The following is an 18,225-nucleotide window of genomic DNA, read 5'->3' as shown; positions in this document are numbered from 1 at the left end:
TAGTTGATTTTCAGTTTACAGATATTATGTATGTTGATCGATTTGGATTCTCTACTGTGTTGAAAACACATCATTTAGTGCTGTGCATTTTTTACACGAGATGATCACGTGATCATCTTGTGGACATCACACTATATAAGGTAAATTTAAAAATTTGTCATATTAAACAAGATGACTATGTGATCATCTCGTATAAAAAATGTGTTTTCAACACCGCAGATTGATCTAAATTCACATTCTAGTATATATAGCAGCGATCACTTTATCCCATTCCCCTCATTAAGACACTGTCGCTTCAAATAATGGAAGCTTTCAGTTTACTGGCGAAACACCTGAGTGGCGCAGCCACTACTACATTCACGGAAGGCGGCGACACCGCAAATACCATCATCGCCGCCGCCGTGAGTCCATGCTCCTCCGATGGAGAAGACGGGCCGTATTTTGATCTGGAATTCGCCCTCCCTGAAGATGATATTGACGAAGAAGAACCAACAGAGAAAGACCAAGAAGATGACAACAAATCTCGAAAACCAGAAAATGGAGGCCATGGATCGTCTTATGGAGAAGACTCGGATCATGAAAAGGAAGCGAAGCTAAACTCCACAGTCACCAGCGACGGATGTACTGAAGAAAATGTGAGCACTTCAGACGAGCTCTTGTTTAATGGAGAATTAGTTCCCGTCGAGTCTTCAAGTGTTTTACTGCATGATTCTGATCAAAACTGTAAATTCCCAGTTTCTGTGCTGAAAGCAGCGGCAAAATTTGGTGTCGTCCTGCTGAAGCTGAAGAAATCTAAGCCTGAACAAACAGAGAACATGTCAAAAACGGAAGGAAACCATGGTGAAATGGGTCGCAAGTTTTTTGCTTTTAAATTTAAGGTTGAGGAAGTAAAATTGCCCTTCTCATCTCTGTTTAGTAAAGAAAATGATTCTAAAGTAAAAAAACAAGGAGAAGAGTCGAAACAAAATGGGGAGAATTTAGAGTCAAATGGAGTTCAAGTGGACAGAAAATCAAAGAAACATTACTTTAAAATGGTGAAGCCTTTGTATGTACGTATTTCAAAGGGTTACGTAGGAAAACTGAAGTTTTATGGGCAGCTAGACATACCAGGTACAGAGACCTGCAGCGGGATTCTGCCTCAAGTTATCGCGGCGGAGAAAGCGAAGGATGGAAATGTGAAGGTTGTGGAAGCGGCGGCGTCCGGCCATGCGAAGACCAATCCAAAGCAGTGGATGCAAATGGGGCTTCTGGCCGGCAAGAGCCGGCCGGCGTCGGCAGACGTGGCGGCAGTTCCAGCGGCTAAGATGGCTTGCAACCGCCGCGATGACTCGCTGTTGCAGGTGCAGGATGGGATTCAAGGAGCCATTCTTCATTGCAAAAGATCGTTCAATGATACGTAATTTTCATTAACAAACAATGTTTGAGTTTTTATTTTTTAACACTCGAGTATAATTCAATTATAATGAATTTGTAATAATTTTAATATTATTGTTGTTGTTATTGCATTCAAATCCCATTCCATGATTCAACATCAACCGCACGTATTCGGTAGAACATAGCCAAGGGGCCGGGGTGTACTGTAACTAGATTTTTAATGATTTTTACGGAGTTTAAAATTCTAGAGGTATTCAAACAAAACTTTAATATAATCTATAAAAGTTTAGTGGTATTCAGTGTAAATTTTTGTAAAATTTTAGAAAGTAACGTGGTATTCAAACTTGAATTTTAAAAACTCTACAAAAGTCTACAGACATTCAAAATGTCAATAGACTTTTAAAGACTCCATGAAATTCTATTAAGTACAAGAATTAGTTCATAAGGTACAACAATAAAATGTCAAAAAAAATATATGATTTGGATGTAAATTTAATTGAGAAATATCACAAGCTCACATACTCAATACAATGGAGGAATATCATAGCTAGTGGAATGTAGAACGATGTTGATCGAATTGTCAATAATGATTATATATATATTTTTATAAAAGAATATTCATTATTTTGATTGTTCCTTTAATAAAATGTTATTATGAATTTATAAAAATATTGTTCATTAATATGTTGAATTGACATAAATAATTAAAATTTTGATTTCAATAAATTTGATAGTTCATTTGTCGTGTTTCACAAATTAAATTGATTTAACTTTTAAGTAAGTAAAATTAATTTAAATTCATAAATAAAAAATAACTTTAAATTGAAGAGGTTATTTATGTCCATTAATTATTTTAAAAAACTATTAAAAAAATAATCTCAATTATAAATTACAAAATTCACATAATTCTATGAAAAAATTTACAAAAGTCTATAAAAATCTTGAAACAAAGTATAAGAGTCTATAAACTTTTGTTTACAATTCTATGAGATCTATAAAAGTCAATAAAAATTCATCAGTTCCACAAAATTCCGTCATTTAAAAAAAATCATTAAAAGTCTTTAAAATTATAGAATGGATAAATGATTAATTAATCGTTGAAAAATTCATCTGTAAAATCAATTAAATAATATTAGAGATGAATAAATAATAAGTCATCTTGCATTAGTCATGTTGTTATTCTTGAATAAATGATCAATAAATCCTTATCCTAATAATTAAATATTTTATCAGTCTATGTCATATCGATTTTTTTCTGCAGTATCTGACGAAAAAAAATATTTTCTGAATTCCCTGAGCCACGTGTGTTTTTCAATATGATATTTCTGAAAATTTGGAACAAATAAATGATATTTCATAACTAAATATTTCTGAAAATTTGGAACAAATAAATGATATTTCATAACTAAATATTTTAAATATGACACTAATATATGATTTTTGAATACTCAAACATTATATTAAATTTGATATTAATGAAACGTTTTTTCTGATGAAACATGATATGGAGCCTTGAAAAACTAATATTAATAAATAATATTTGATTACTAAATTTTTCGAATATGACACTAATATATGATTTCTGAATTCCAAAACATATATAACAAATTTTAATTAAACACGTCTTTTTCGTAGGAAAATTCAAATCAAAACATTGAAAATCTGGAATTGATATGATATTTGAGTATTAAATGTTTCAGATCTGACACTAATTAATATATGATTTTTGAGTATCCAAACATGCATAACAAATTTTGTATTAATTACACATGTTTTTTCCAGATGAAAATTGATAAAAAACATTGAAATTGTGGTAATAATATATGATATTTCTTTACAAACTCTTTCAGATCAGATACTAATATATTATATTTGAACACACAAATAAGTATAAAAATTATTGATATTAATATAATTGTTTCAATTTTATTCTCAAAATTTTATCTTTGTATTAGATGTAGAAAAATTTGTTTTGCAATATCATATATGTATTCCAAATTTTCAATTTTTTGTATCGAATTTCATCCGAAAAACAAGTGCGGGCCCATGTAGTGTATAAACAATTTTTGTATGATAAAAGACCGTAAAGAAATTTTTCGGTCTAATAAAGACTGAACACAGATTTAACTATGTTGTTGGGGATTTAAAAGAAAATATCCTTTTTTTCGTTGTAGATAAATGCCCATTTTTTTTTTTAAAACAATCCACGTATTTTTGTTTTTTCCAAATTGTAACTTATCTCCGAAATCCTCCAAATGAAAGATGAGAATAATACGTATTTCGGGTCCATGCATACTGTACACCAGATAAATGAATTATTCTGAGATAGAGTACTAGTTTTTTTGTAAGAATCTCATGAATCTATATCAGTGAGACGAATCGTTCCGATCTATATCCAAAATGAAAATGAATATATTTATATAAATAATATTATTTTCATGCAGAATCAACTTAGAAATCCATCTCATTGGATATTCAAATTGGATGCATTCAATATTTGTATAACTGGGACTGATAATATTTATCAATATCATTAATGTCAATCCAATCTTTGCAGTATTTTTCCAAGGACAAGGGACCCTGTGCCTGTAACTCATCTTGTTCATACATGCAGACCCCCCTGCGCCCTGCCCCCCACCCCTCCCCGGCACACATATCTATCTATATATATATATATATATATATATATATATATATATGCACACACACATGCATGTATTTATGATATATGTGTGTGTATACATATAATATCAGCTTGTAGATACATTATAATTTATAAATGAGAGGTCTCCGACTCTCCATACGTTTGGGATGGAGAAGACAGTAAGACGCATTTGAAAGAATTGAAAAATGATAAAATAATAGGGCTAAAAAAGTAAATTATATTTTAAACAGTACTCGTCTCGTTGTTTTGACGCACCAAATAAATAGAATTAAAACGAGAAAACAAATGTTTTTTTTTCATAAATTTCTTCAAAGTTTCCATGATTTTTTTTTCGAAAATTTTCTCAAATAAATATATAGGATTAAACTAAATTCAGAAGAATTTGTCGACCTTTTTGTTCTTGTAAGTTTAAGTAGTCATACACATTATATTAATTTCGAAATTCTAATTGTTTCATTACTTAGATATGCTTTGATATTACTCTAACTTAGTATATTAATAACTGTAGTTAACAAGTCATCTAACAATGAAAACTATATACAAAATACACACGATTTAATTTTTAATTTAACATTTAAATTTCTGAAAGTAAATATTTAATCAGTAATTTAAAGTACTTAACTAATTAAATAGATTTCAATATAGAAAATTAATTAAAGATATAAATTAGTGCATGCAAATCTAGGGAAAATAAAAAATTAGCTAATTAATTTTTTTTAATTGCATGAATTAATTAGGATGTGCATGTTTACATGTTTAAAAAGTTATTTTTCTACTAAAATGCATAGAACTTAGTTTTAAAGGTTGTTTGAGACGCGATCGAGGAACGGAGATCGATGACCATAAAAGAAAAATATTTTTATTAAATAATTATTTTCAATTTTTTATTATATGATATATTTTAATATGTATTTTTAAAAATGAGGTATTTTGATGTGTTTTTACGCGCCGAGTTGTATTTATACCGGCGATCAATTTTTGACGAAAATATGGACTTTTTGGAGGCTCGGCTAGTATTTTCGAAAAGTATGTTAAATAAAATATTTTGATTACTATCTAATAGACCTAATATACTATAGTTATTGGGTCTAAACTTGTACCAATTGTTTTATTTAAAACATTAACCCTAAAACCCTCACCATTACACCTAAAACACTCGCACACATCACACAAAGAGCTAGGACTCTCCATCAGCAGCCCTAGACTCCACACTCCACACTTTCAAGCTTATTCACGTGGGTTTTGAAGAAAACGCAGCAAGTCCTGTCCCTCTCCGTCGACATTCTTCGCATTTCAAATTGTTTTTCGAGCGTAAAATACACAAATGCCCGCCTTAATCTTCCTTCAATAATCGTTCATACCATATTATATATTTTGATACATATTAGCATGAAAAACATGATACATATTTGCATGAAAAACATGATACATATTTGCATGGCATAAACATGATAAAACTAGATTTTTCATCTTTTAAAACTCTTGCTTATGATGCCCAAAAGGGCTGCCATGGTATGGTTACTAGAAGGGATGTTTTTTCACATGTTTAAGGGTCTTTAGGTGCATGTTTAAAGGCTGGAAAGGAGATGGAAAGATGGTGAACGAAAATTTGGGTTTCTAGAGTCCTAGGATTTTTGGCTTGGGGTTGCTTGAAAAGGGGGGCTCGGTCGTGGTTAAGGGCTGTGTCCAATGGTCCTAAGAGGGTTGCATGGTTACCCTAGAGGGGTTAAGGGGGCTGGTACAAGGGATGGCTGGAACCGTGCACTTAAGGGGAGCGTACCATGTGGAGTCTACGGGACTAAGGGTGAGGCTTGTGGGGGCTATGTGGCGTGGTCCAGTGGCTTTCCAAGCCTTCGGTCTAGGTCCTAAGATGGTTAGATAGGGTCTGATTGGGTCGGCCAGGGGCTAGGGTCAAAGGAAGAATGGGTTTGTTCAAGCTAGGGTTTCGACCTAGGGCAAGGAAAGTTCAACGGCTGGTCTAGGCTTGTGAAAGGGTTAAGTGGCTTGATTTGAGTTGTATATGGTATGGTTAGGTGTTAATAAGTTATGGTTCAAGTTTGGTTAAGTTTCGATTCGATTCGGGATAAAACCGAGACATACGATTAAGCTATTGAAACGAATTGGGAAAGTAGTCGAGGAACGTATGTTTACGTCTAAGAAATATTTATGGGTGTATTTTAATGTTTTATGTTAGGTTTGGATAAATTTGGGACGTCGTTTTAAGGTCTAAGGATAAATTGGGAAAGTTAAGGTTTCCGGTGCAAAAATGTCATTTTACACTTGAAATGATAGATATTCTGGCAGTGCCTGAATGCTATAATGAATGATAAAATGTTTATGGAATTTTATGATGAAACTTTAATGCTAAAAGATGTGTTGTATGCTTGGTTTAAAAGAAAAATGGTATATATATATATATATATATATATATATATATATATGTATATATATATATATATATATATATTTATATATATATATATATATAAATATATATATATTATATTATATATATATGTATATATATATATATATAATATGTATATATATATATATATATAATATGTATATATATATATAATATATATATATATATAATATATATATATATATATATATATATATATATATATATATATACACTAATATAAATATATGAATTGATTGTGAATTTACATAAATATCCTTACTTTCATTTAATATTAATCTATACTAATCTAAATATATGAATTGAATTGTGAATTTACATAAATATCCTTACTTTCATTTAATATTAATCATTAATATACATTTTCATATTAATCATTAATACACTATTACTATTATTTGTAAGGTATTTTCACAAAACCAATTCATAGGAAATTCATAATTCAATTGGTATATTTATATAGTCAATGAATTAATAGTAATTAACTAATTACATAAAAGGAAGATAAAGTGTCATTAGTTTACAATTTTAATGAGGATAATAGAGGAAATTTATAATTCAATTGGTATATTTATATAGTCAATGAATTAATAATAATTAACTAATTACATAAAAGGAAGATAAAGTGTCATTAGTTTACAATTTTAATTACATAAATATCCTTACTTTCATTTAATATTAATCTATATCTATACTAATCTAAATATATGAATTGAATTGTGAATTTACATAAATATCCTTACTTTCATTTAATATTAATCATTAATATACATTTTCATATTAATCATTAATACATATTTTCTTTTTCATTTTCTATTTCATAAAATTAAAATTAATTAATTAAAATCTATCTATATCTATACTATATCTATTCTATCTATACTAATATAAATATATGAATTGAATTGTGAATTTACATAAATATCCTTACTTTCATTTAATATTAATCATTAATATACATTTTCATATTAATCATTAATACATATTTTCTTTTTCATTTTCTATTTCATAAAATTAAAATTAATTATCTATACTAATCTATACTAATATAAATATATGAATTGAATTGTGAATTTACATAAATATCCTTACTTTCATTTAATATTAATCATTAATATACATTTTCATATTAATCATTAATACATATTTTCTTTTTCATTTTCTATTTCATAAAATTAAAATTAATTAATTAAAATCTATCTATATCTATACTATACTAATATAAATATGTGAATTGAATATATGTTTTCTTTTTCATTTTCTATTTCATAAAATTTAAATTAATTAATTAAAATTTAAAATTAAATTAATCTATCTATCTATACTAATCTATACTAATATCTATATATGAATGTGAATTGTGATTACATTGACATCAAATTCACACAAAATCACTTTTTTTTTTTTTTTTTTCAAATTCACAGAAAATCACTTTATTTTTTTATATTATAATTTGTCATATTAATGGTGTTATTTAAGTCATTTTTTATTTTAGTTTAATAAGATCATTAATAGTGTATTTAACTCAATCAAACTAACTATTATTTTAATTTACTTTAAATTTAATTTTAAATACTTAAATTTATACATTGTCGTCAAATAATAATAGGAAGACAAAAGAGATTAGTCGGATTGAATAAAAATAAAGTATTAATAAATATTAAGGTCATACAAAATTTCTTTCTCTCATTTAGAATAAAAATATTTTCAGACTCCTCATGTGTCAATATAAATATACGATTGAGAGAAATATTTTTCTGTAATAGATTTCAAACACTGTTTTTAAGTTATTTAGTCAATTTTTTTATAAATGCTGCTAAATAAATATTACTAAATAATATGCTCTATTTGATCATTTTTTGTTCTTGCAATGAGATGAGTTTTTTTACCCTAGCGTTAACATGTTTGATTGTTATATGTCATTTATATTAATCATGTAATTGTGTTTGGATTGTTTTTGTGATTTGTTTGTTTGCACAAAGAAAAGAGAAAACAAAATCAAATATCCAACAAAAATGGTTATTTTTCAATTTTTATTATTAAGATATTTTGTTATACACATAATGCATGTTTTCTGTTTGCTTAGATTACTTAGTTTAAAGTGACTTAGAAAATATTAAAAAATTGAAATATTTCTTCGTTTTTACCTTATGTCTCAGAATATCAAGAGATAATATTTTTTATTTATTGGGACAAATATATTTCCAAACTTCTGTATATAAATCAATATTTAAATTTTTTACGACATTATTATATTATCTAATCAATTTTTTTTACTTAGATTGATAGAAGGCATTTTAATTTGAGTTTTTATGTTCTTGTTTATATTATTTTTGTAATATTATTTATTATGAAAATAATAGGTGAACTACAAAAATTGGTAGGTCTAAGAGTCTTCTGGTAAACGATAAATATGGATAAATTATTAAAATATATAATATCCAGTAGATTTTTGGCATGCAATTTTGTTCTAATTCAATGATTATGCATGATTCTAAATTTTAATTATATCACGAGTTAACGCATGTTTTGTTGTTGCTACATATATTTTGTCAATAGTCTAATATTTTTCTATGGTTTAAGAAAAATTGTGTGACTTTGTATTATATTTTTACAGCTGCTTTTCTAAATGGTTTTATTATGATTTCAAGGCACCATTTTTCATTTGTGTTTTTTAAAGATGTGGAATGAATATCTATAAAACGATGACATTAATAAGACGTCTTCTCTTTATTTAAAAAAATATTGAAAAATTTATACAAATTGTAAATAATATGGGATAATATTTAATTTGAGAGTGATTTATGCTTTTTATTGCTCGTATATACTTCAATTTCTTTGATATTGTACTAAATAAATTATTTTTGAACTTTGAGTTATCATTTTTTTTTCTTATCGAGATTGTTTGTGTTATGATTTTTTTATTCGTTTTTGTTAGTATTGTTGGCGGTAATTGATTTTTCTGATATTATATGATGTGTCTTGTTGTTTATATAAAAATAAGTATGAGAGTACACCAATCAAACCACGTATATTGGGTCTTCTGTTATATGAAGAGAATAATAAATGGTTTCTGTGAATTATATAATTTCTTGGTTTTTCATATATATAGTCTACGAAATGCGTCAAATTTTGAACAAAAAAGTTTCGACAAACATAGTGGATGAAAAAAAAAAGACATGTTAAATAAAAAAAATATGTTGTGTATTACTATGTTGGGTGCGATAATTGTCCCTGTTTGGAAGAACGGTCGAACCGTGATGCTTGAGCTGCTGTGCAGTTTAACAGATTTGAGTTGCACAATTACTACTAGCTATAGTTTTTGGTAAAGAGACAAACGTTCAGTCTTACAATTTGTATCAGAGCCAAGGTCACGGGTTCGATTCTCATTGATTGCAATGAGTGCAATTATAGGAGGAAGATTGTTGGGTGTAATAATTATCCCTACTTGGTTGAGCGGTCGAACCGTGGTGCTTGAGCTGTTGCGCGGTTTAAAAGATTTGAGTTGCACAATTACTACTAGCTATAACTTTTGGTAAAACGGCAAGTGCTCATTCCTACATACTATGTCCTAATTTCTGTATGATATAATTCAAGCACATTTTTTTATAGATATTTGAAATTAGGTCCAACTAAGTAACATGAAACATATACATATATATTAAATCATATTTAAAGCAAAATTTTAAGATCAAGAATGATTCAGATTTAAATTTCAACGAAGCACAATGATGGAGAAATTGAAGAATTGTATGTGTACATTAAGTGTTATATAATGATTATGTTGCTACTTCACAGTTGTGCGACATATAAATGTCAATATTTCTCAATAAAATAGTTTTTCAAAAAGAAAAAATTCTTCATTCAGAAAAAAAATACATGAAAAACAAATTGTACATAATTTTCATTCTATTTATAATGGTATGAGAACAATTCTAAAGCTTTGTTGACACAATATAATAGATGAATTCTGTGCATTTTATTGAGACATCGAGCCAGTTTCACTTTATTTCCTCCAATATTATCTCGATATATTTCGAGGTGATACGAGATTGTTTTTGTCTCTTTTTTTAGTCAAAGTGTCTAACCAGCTAATTCATAACATATATGATGTAGCATAGAAAACTCCTTGTCAAGTAAATTCACTTAGCCAAAAATTTAAATTCAAATAAAATTCTACAATATTTCATCAAATTAATTTTGACTATCGTAAAATGCTCATGAAATTTAAATGGTTATATTATTAGATGAGATATTGAATAAAACAAATACTTTGACATATACTAGAATGATATCTCATATGCATATCTTAATTACATTATTCGTATCTATTCTCAAGATTTTTAAAATACAATAAATAATTTTGTATGTCATTCTACAAGATAAAATATTATAAAACAAAATATAAACTCGCTAGAAGAAAATTTGTTTTGTTTCAATGAATAATATAATATTATGTTCTAAACGCAACAAATGAGATTGAAACTATATCATCCTCATGACATGATGCACGCAATCATTATTGCAAAGCTTCCAAAAAATGACGATCAAAGACGATTTTCTTGAATTGTGTCAAATTAAATGAGGACACAATTCTAAGATATAGTCATTTGAAGAGATTTCAAGTAATTTTTCTCACAGTGATTGAGAAATAGTTGTTGAAAATTTATTAATCTTATAGCTATAGACGATCAGATATTTGCTGAGCATACCAAAATAGTTATATGCATATTATAACAAACTACGACAAAGACAGGGGCGGATCCACTGTAGGGCCGGAGGGGACCACGACACCCTTGAAATTTTTTAATTTTTTTTTACTAAGTAAGATATATTTTATTATTTAGTATATATATTATTTGACCCATCAAAATTTTAAGTATCTATAATTAGTCTAATGGTTAAAGACTTTCGAGGTTTACACATATGGTCCATGTTTAATTCTTTTTATATGCTGTTTTTTGACATTGTTCTGCAAATTTTTTTTTGAAAACCTAAATAATGGGCTTTTACAAAGTCCCAACTTAAAACCTTTATAGGTGGTTAATACAAACACAATCAAGAAGGCCATTTGAAATAATAACCTTTTGCAAAACCTCTGCTATATTGTCGACTGACGAGTGAAATATTGTGGGACGCGAGTTCGGAGACGCATCAGAAGGAAAGACAAGGATTCTTGGCATTTTTTCTACGTTCAGGAATTGAGGTAGACCGGCCCCCCAAACATATCATTCTGGATTCGCCCCTGGACAAAGAGTTGTTGAGTTGTCAAAATCAATCAAGAAGATATTGGAAAGTGTGTCAAGTGGATAAGATAATTTCTCTGATTCATATACCGTCTATGGTCATATTTTTTATTTTTTATGGCTTAGTTTGTTTCATTTGATAAATGTTATTAATCATGTTTTAATTCATTTAAATATTATCAAAATTTCGTACATATATTTTCAACCGTTTAGGTTTTTACGTGCAACGCACGTGCATTTTTCTAGTATATATATATATATATATATATATATATATATATATATATATATATATATATATATAATGAAAGGTTGAATGAGGTACTCGATTGTGACAAAAAGGATATGATTGGGGATATCGTGAGAGAAAAAGCCCAGAGGAAGCCCGTTTATGGGATAAGGCCCCAGAGAGAGCTCGACGATCGTATTTCCATCGAAAAGATATGATGATAAGTAAGACCAATGCTCAGTTGACATGTGAGAATGTCGCTGATGTCCCCGCCGTCTGGTACCATGGTTATACGTAGATAGATCCATCGACATGACAGCTGAAACGAAGTCATAATTAAAGATTTGAATTCAATAAAAAAGAAAACGTATACATTAATGATGAATGGAAAAAAAATGTTTATGATGAAAGGAAAAAAGGTTTAAAGCTTATGCATATTCTCGAAAAGCTATTTTTAGTAAAAATATTTTTATTGATGCATGTGATTGTATATGTGCTACTTGTTATCATGATTAATGTTTGCTGAGTTATTAGACTCACTAGGTGTGATCGATGCATGTGAGCATGATTTTGATGGAGGACTTGATGGTTGAACTATCTGGACTGGTGATGCACATAATCCGAGGACATTTGCTAGTTTTTTGCATTATGTTTATAATATAAGATTATTTTAAAGATTTTACGACTTTTGATGCTTTTGAGAAGATTTAAGATGCTTATGCTTTATTTTTGAAAAATGCTTGTTTTAGGTTTGATTTGACGATTTATGAAATTATTATTTGAATTGTATTTTTGGGTTTTCAAATATTATGTTGGTTGGTTTATTTTTAAATGATGCAAAATATTTATGTATATGTGTATGTGTCCGGCCGAAAGCTTAAGAAAGTAAAAAAAAAATAGTACATTTTAAAGAAAAAGAGTAGTGGCTGTTTCAGTTGGTATCAGAGCATGTTCTTGTAAAGAGCTATGACACCGCTAGTTCTGGAAAGCTCAGTCGTCAAGCCTCCAGTCTGTAAGTTTAAATTTTTTTAATGTTTTTATGATGGTACCTGTATGTTTACATTGTTTATATACTTAAGTTACATGTTTAAATGTGTTTTTGAAGTTAAATGATATTTATGCTTAAAGTTGAGCAAAAAAGGATTTTTATATGCTGCATGATTAGAAGCTTAGATTCAAATGCATTTTGGTTATGTTTCGAGTTCGGAAAACATTCAAATATAATGCCTCCTAGACGCACACCTAGTATTGATAGGCAAGCTGAGACTAATGAGTATCGTCAAGGGAATGCATCCGTACCTCCTAATGGGGATGCTGCTACTCGTGCTCTAGAAGGCATGTCACGTATCTTTGAGCAGCAAGCCCCGATACCACAACATGATATGTATGATCAGTTCCGAAGACTGAGTTCGAAAGAATTTTCTGGCACCGCCGACCCATTTGCTACCGAGGGTTGGATTCGATCTCTTGAGGTGCATTTCTATTATCTGAATATGAGAGATGCTGACCGAGTGAGGTGTGCTACGTATATGCTACGAGACGACGCTTCTCTTTGGTGGGAAGGAGCTGAACATGGAGTTAATCTATCCACCCTCACTTGGGTGCAATTCAAGAACATTTTCTATCAGAAGTATTTTACTGCTGACGTCCGTGGACGCTTGAAGAGGGAGTTCATGACTCTCCCTCAGGGAGACACGAATATGGCTGAGTTTGTTAGGAGATTTGATAGGGGTTGTCACTTTGTATCCCTTATTGCTAGGGATGCTGCTGAGGCACTTCATGGAATGTTTTCGACCTACCATATGCCGGGATGTGATGATGATGTAACCGAAGGACTATGAAGCTGCCACCAGTTGTGCATGCCAAGCGGAGCAAGCCCTGAGAGACATTGATTTTGAGATGCAGCGCAAAAGGCAAAAGCACCAGCAGAGCTCTTAGCTAGTCAAGAAGCAATTTATGGGACCTCCGAAAGCTCAAGGGCAGAAAAAACCCCAAGGACAATGGAAGAAGCTAGGGCAACAGAAGCCACCACAGTCTAGAGCACAAAAACCTGAATAGAGTCCATTATGTAAAGAATGCAATCGCCCACATCTTGGCAAGTACATGTGGAGAACATACAAGTGTTTTATATGCAAGGAAGAAGGACATAAAGCTGCCGATTGCCCAAAGAAGAAAGGACCAACTGTTGGCAGATCTTATGTGATGCATGCTGAAGAAGCTGAGGAAGAGCCAAACACGACTCTGATCACTAGTAACCTAGTTATTTAACGTTTTTATATTGCTTTTATTGCATAAAATGTTAAATTGGTTATGAGAAATGATTGGGATAACGAAGAAACGTGCCTCTAATATCTTCCTCTGTCGACTGGAGTACCATCTTTGAATTTCCAAAGCTTGATATCTGTGTCAATTGGAGTATTATAGGGTAGACACCAACTTATACCAGTTCCTTTCAAGAGATCTAGTGAAATGTTTCTAACTCGTTTTCTTTAAAATATACTAGCAATTTTTTTCTTCTTATAACTTGTCCATGAGCTATAAGAAGAAAAAAATTGATAGTATATTTTTTTAAAAAAACTAGTCAGAGAAATTTCACTAGATATCTTGAAAGGAACCGGTATAAGTGGGTGTCTACCCTATAATACTCCAATTGACACAAATATCAAGCTTGGGAAATTCAAAGATGATACTCCAGTCGACAGAAGGAGATATCAGAGGCTAGTTGAGAATCATAACTGTGAGGAAAACTAGCAATGCATAGGTCCTCGGGTTAGTGCACCATCTGCCCAGTCAGTTGAGTCGTTCAATCCTCCTGTCTCAACCTCAAAATCCTCACCCGCATCATTCACACCTGATTCATCAAGCCTTAAACAAAGTAACAAGTAATACGTATGCATCCACATGCAACAGTGAAAATACTTTTAATAAAGACAGCTTTTTCATGAATATGCATACATTTAAAATTTTTCTTTCATCATATACTGTTCTTTTCTATATATATATATATATACATATATGTTTTCCCCTTAGATGAATTCAAAACATTAATTGTGACTTTCGTATCAGCTCTTTGTTGATTGATCAATCTTATGTATTACCATGCTACCAGGCGGCGAGAACATCCGCGACACTCTCATCCGTCAACTGAGCCTTAGCCTTACATGTCATCGTGTCATTGCGTATTCGTGTTCATGTTCGTATTAGTCAAAATCAAATCGTCACCTTCAAAAAAATTTATCATATCCATCACTTATAAAAATTCATGCATATAACATTTTCTTGAAACCAAACATGCAACTTATTAATTAAAATTTTATAATTTTCATCAGAAATTTCCGTAATCTTTCAAAATAAACATTTTAACATTCATTACAGCATTCGGGACATTGCCTGGACTGCTAACGTAATTCCGATGTAAAATGACTGTTTTGCCCCTAAAACCCTAACTTTCCCATTTTACCCTTCAACCATAAAACGACGACCCAAATCCATCCAAACTTACCACAACACCTTAAATTCACCCATAAACATTTCTTATACGTAAACTTAAGCTCGTCAACGAAATTCGTTTTAAAACTTGAACCGAAGTCCTGGTTTAACTCGAATAAACCTGAAACTTTAACAAATTTGAACCATATCTTAACCACATCTAACCATTCCCTATGAAACCCAAATCAAGCCATTTAGAACCCATAGAAAAGCCTAAAAAGATACTGAATTTTCTGCCCATGTTCGAAGAAAACCCTAAATCTGCCCAATTTCAAGTTCTTCGATCCTAGCCCGTAACCAGTAAGTCCAGACCCTATGCAACCTTCCTAGGCCCAAGAATGAACCCTTAGGACCTTACTGGACCAACCATAAATAGCCATGCACGAGCAGCCCTCAAACTCGTGCACCTCATGACTTTTGCAGACCGAGCCTCATGCATATAGCCCTTGTCCTTGCACCAGCCACCCAACCACTCTACAGCCCTATTTGGTCAATAAATATTTTCAAGGCTTATTAATATGATTAATTTTTTCTAAAAATAGTAGAGTTCAAATTATTTTACGAGACGAGCTTGATTTTATCCGGAGAGCCGGTTTTGGAAAAACGAGGGAATTTTAAGATATCAAAATTATTATTTTTGAAAACTAATTTTCATAAACTTTTATTTTTCAATTAAATAGGTATTATTAGTCCTAATTTACCTAATATTAGTATGCTTAATTTCTCCCAAACTTAAAGACCCAAAACCTAAGCCCATTAACATGAAAATTTTAAATCTATAAATAAGAACCTAGGGTTCTAAGCCTCATATCAGCTGAAAATTCACACACAACACACATATTTTCGAAAATTTGAGGAAGAAACTAGGAGTCTTTGTCGCCCGTTCTTCTTCTTCGCGCCCCACGCCAACTATCGTATATTCTAGCATTCTAAAATACAAAGGCACGTTTCTAAACTCCTTTGACACATCATTCAAACCATATTATGCTTGGTTTGTTTATTTTTGCATGTAAAATACTCAACGATAGAAATTTTTTTTCGAAGTTTTGACGATTTTATGCTTGTTTGAAAAACATTTTGATTTTCAAGGATTAGGCTGCCAATATAGGATGTTTAAAGGATGGAACAAAGCCATTTTATGGTGGAAACGAGGGCTCGGTTAACGGGAGGCAATGCATGAAGCTTGGGTCAGGGTCCGTGCATGGCTTGGTTGAGAGGCTAGGAGGAGTCCGTGAGGGGCTGGAAGCGGCAACAGCAAGGGAGAAGAGTCCACATGCACAAGGACTCTTCCCATGCATGCACGCGGCTGATGTATCTTCGTGGGAGGAGTGTGGCTCGGTTGGGGCTGGCTAGGCTGGTCCAGAAGGGTCTAGAGGGTGGTCCAAGGATGGATAGGTGTGCATGGAGTCGGTGTCTAGAGTCGATAGGAGTCCTAGCTTTGCTAAGACTCCTCATCGCGTAAGGAGGCAAGGGACGACTAGGAGTCTTGCGCTTGGGCTTTTGCGTGGGCTGGGGCTGGGTGTGCTTGTCGAGTTTGATTCAGCTAGGGTCCAAGAGGTACTGGTAAGGATCTAGTATCTGGTAGTTCGAACATGGCTCGGGTTTTCGGGAGAAACGTGACATGATTGGAGACTAGGACCGGTCATGTGGTTAGGAAAGAATAATGGTTCGAACCATGATCCACCTGGGTCGATTCCTGGTTCACGAGGGTATTTTTAGATATAAAAAGTTATGTTTAAAGTTTGGGAAGAAAATATTAAATTTGGAATTAATTCATGATTAAAATGCTTTACGAGTTAGTAAATAAGAAATTAAATCAAAAAGCTCGAGTTTATGTTAAATAAAAATATTAGAAGTCAAATTAAGCTTAAATAATTATTTTAGATAATCTCGAGTCAATAAAAGTGAGAAAAATTCAAAATCGAGAATTTTAGATTTCAATGGTAAAATGGTCATTTTACGTCCTGGGTAGTACGAAAGGTCTGAAAGTGTTCCGAAGAATCATAACGCATGTTAAATGATATTGTAAGGTCTAAAGTACGATGACGTAATTCAAGTGCATGCATATTTAGGAAAATTGAAAATGACTAATAAAATGGTTTTAATGGAATGAATTAATTATCATATGAATGATTACATGTATAAAAAATAGGATTTACTGTTAGAATGCATACAAAAATTATATTTTAAAGGTTTTCGAGACACGATCGAGGAACGTAGGCCGATAGTTGAAAAATGGAAAATATTTTTATTAAATGATTACTTTTAATTATTTAAAATATGATATATGTTATATGGAATTTTCGAAAATGAAGTGTTTTGAGGTGTTTTATGTGCTGAGTCGTATTTTTAAACGGTATTTGATTTTCGACAAAAATATATACTTTTCGAGAATCGGCTAATAATTTCACAAGCTTTCCTAAACAAAATATTTTAAATATTACCTAATGGGCTTAATGGATATATTATACCATGTTAATGAGTCTAAGCTTATACCACTTATTTTATAACAAAATAAAAGCCCCAAACCCTACCTCAAAACCCCACAAACCCACGCCACCCCACTCCTAATCAACTAGAACTCCTCCTAGCAACATCAACACACACACACACATACACAAGAATTTTAGAAGGAAGGGTCACGGTTTTGAGGAAAAATCAGCCTATGGTTTTCTACCTTTCTGTTCTTCACATCTCAACTTGTTTTTCGTGCGTAATAAATGTAAAGTCATGCCTTAGTCTCTTTTTTTCTCATCTATCACATAATATTATGGGTTTGATGTATATTTGCATG

The 18,225-nt window shown here is 30.9% G+C and overlaps 1 protein-coding gene across 1 annotated transcript; it reads left to right on the top strand.

The window, feature by feature from the left end:
- The first annotated feature begins 261 nt into the window (after nucleotides 1-261).
- On the top strand, nucleotides 262-1,553 carry LOC140814392 (probable membrane-associated kinase regulator 2). The gene has a single exon (XM_073173350.1). It carries the CDS (start codon nucleotides 303-305, stop codon nucleotides 1,398-1,400), a length of 1,098 nt encoding a protein of 365 aa, XP_073029451.1. The 5' UTR covers nucleotides 262-302; the 3' UTR covers nucleotides 1,401-1,553.
- Nucleotides 1,554-18,225: the final 16,672 nt, after the last annotated feature.

The sequence above is a fragment of the Primulina eburnea genome, chromosome 15, assembly GCF_022965805.1.
Source record: "Primulina eburnea isolate SZY01 chromosome 15, ASM2296580v1, whole genome shotgun sequence".
In the NCBI taxonomy this organism is placed as follows: Eukaryota; Viridiplantae; Streptophyta; class Magnoliopsida; order Lamiales; family Gesneriaceae; genus Primulina; species Primulina eburnea.
Note: the sequence above shows the minus strand (reverse complement) of the source record. Positions and strands in the feature narration are given on the sequence as shown.

Excerpts from the sequence above, each read along its gene's own strand:
- LOC140814392 (XM_073173350.1), top strand. The coding sequence starts at position 303 with ATGGAAGCTTTCAGTTTACTGGCGAAACACCTGAGTGGCGCAGCCACT.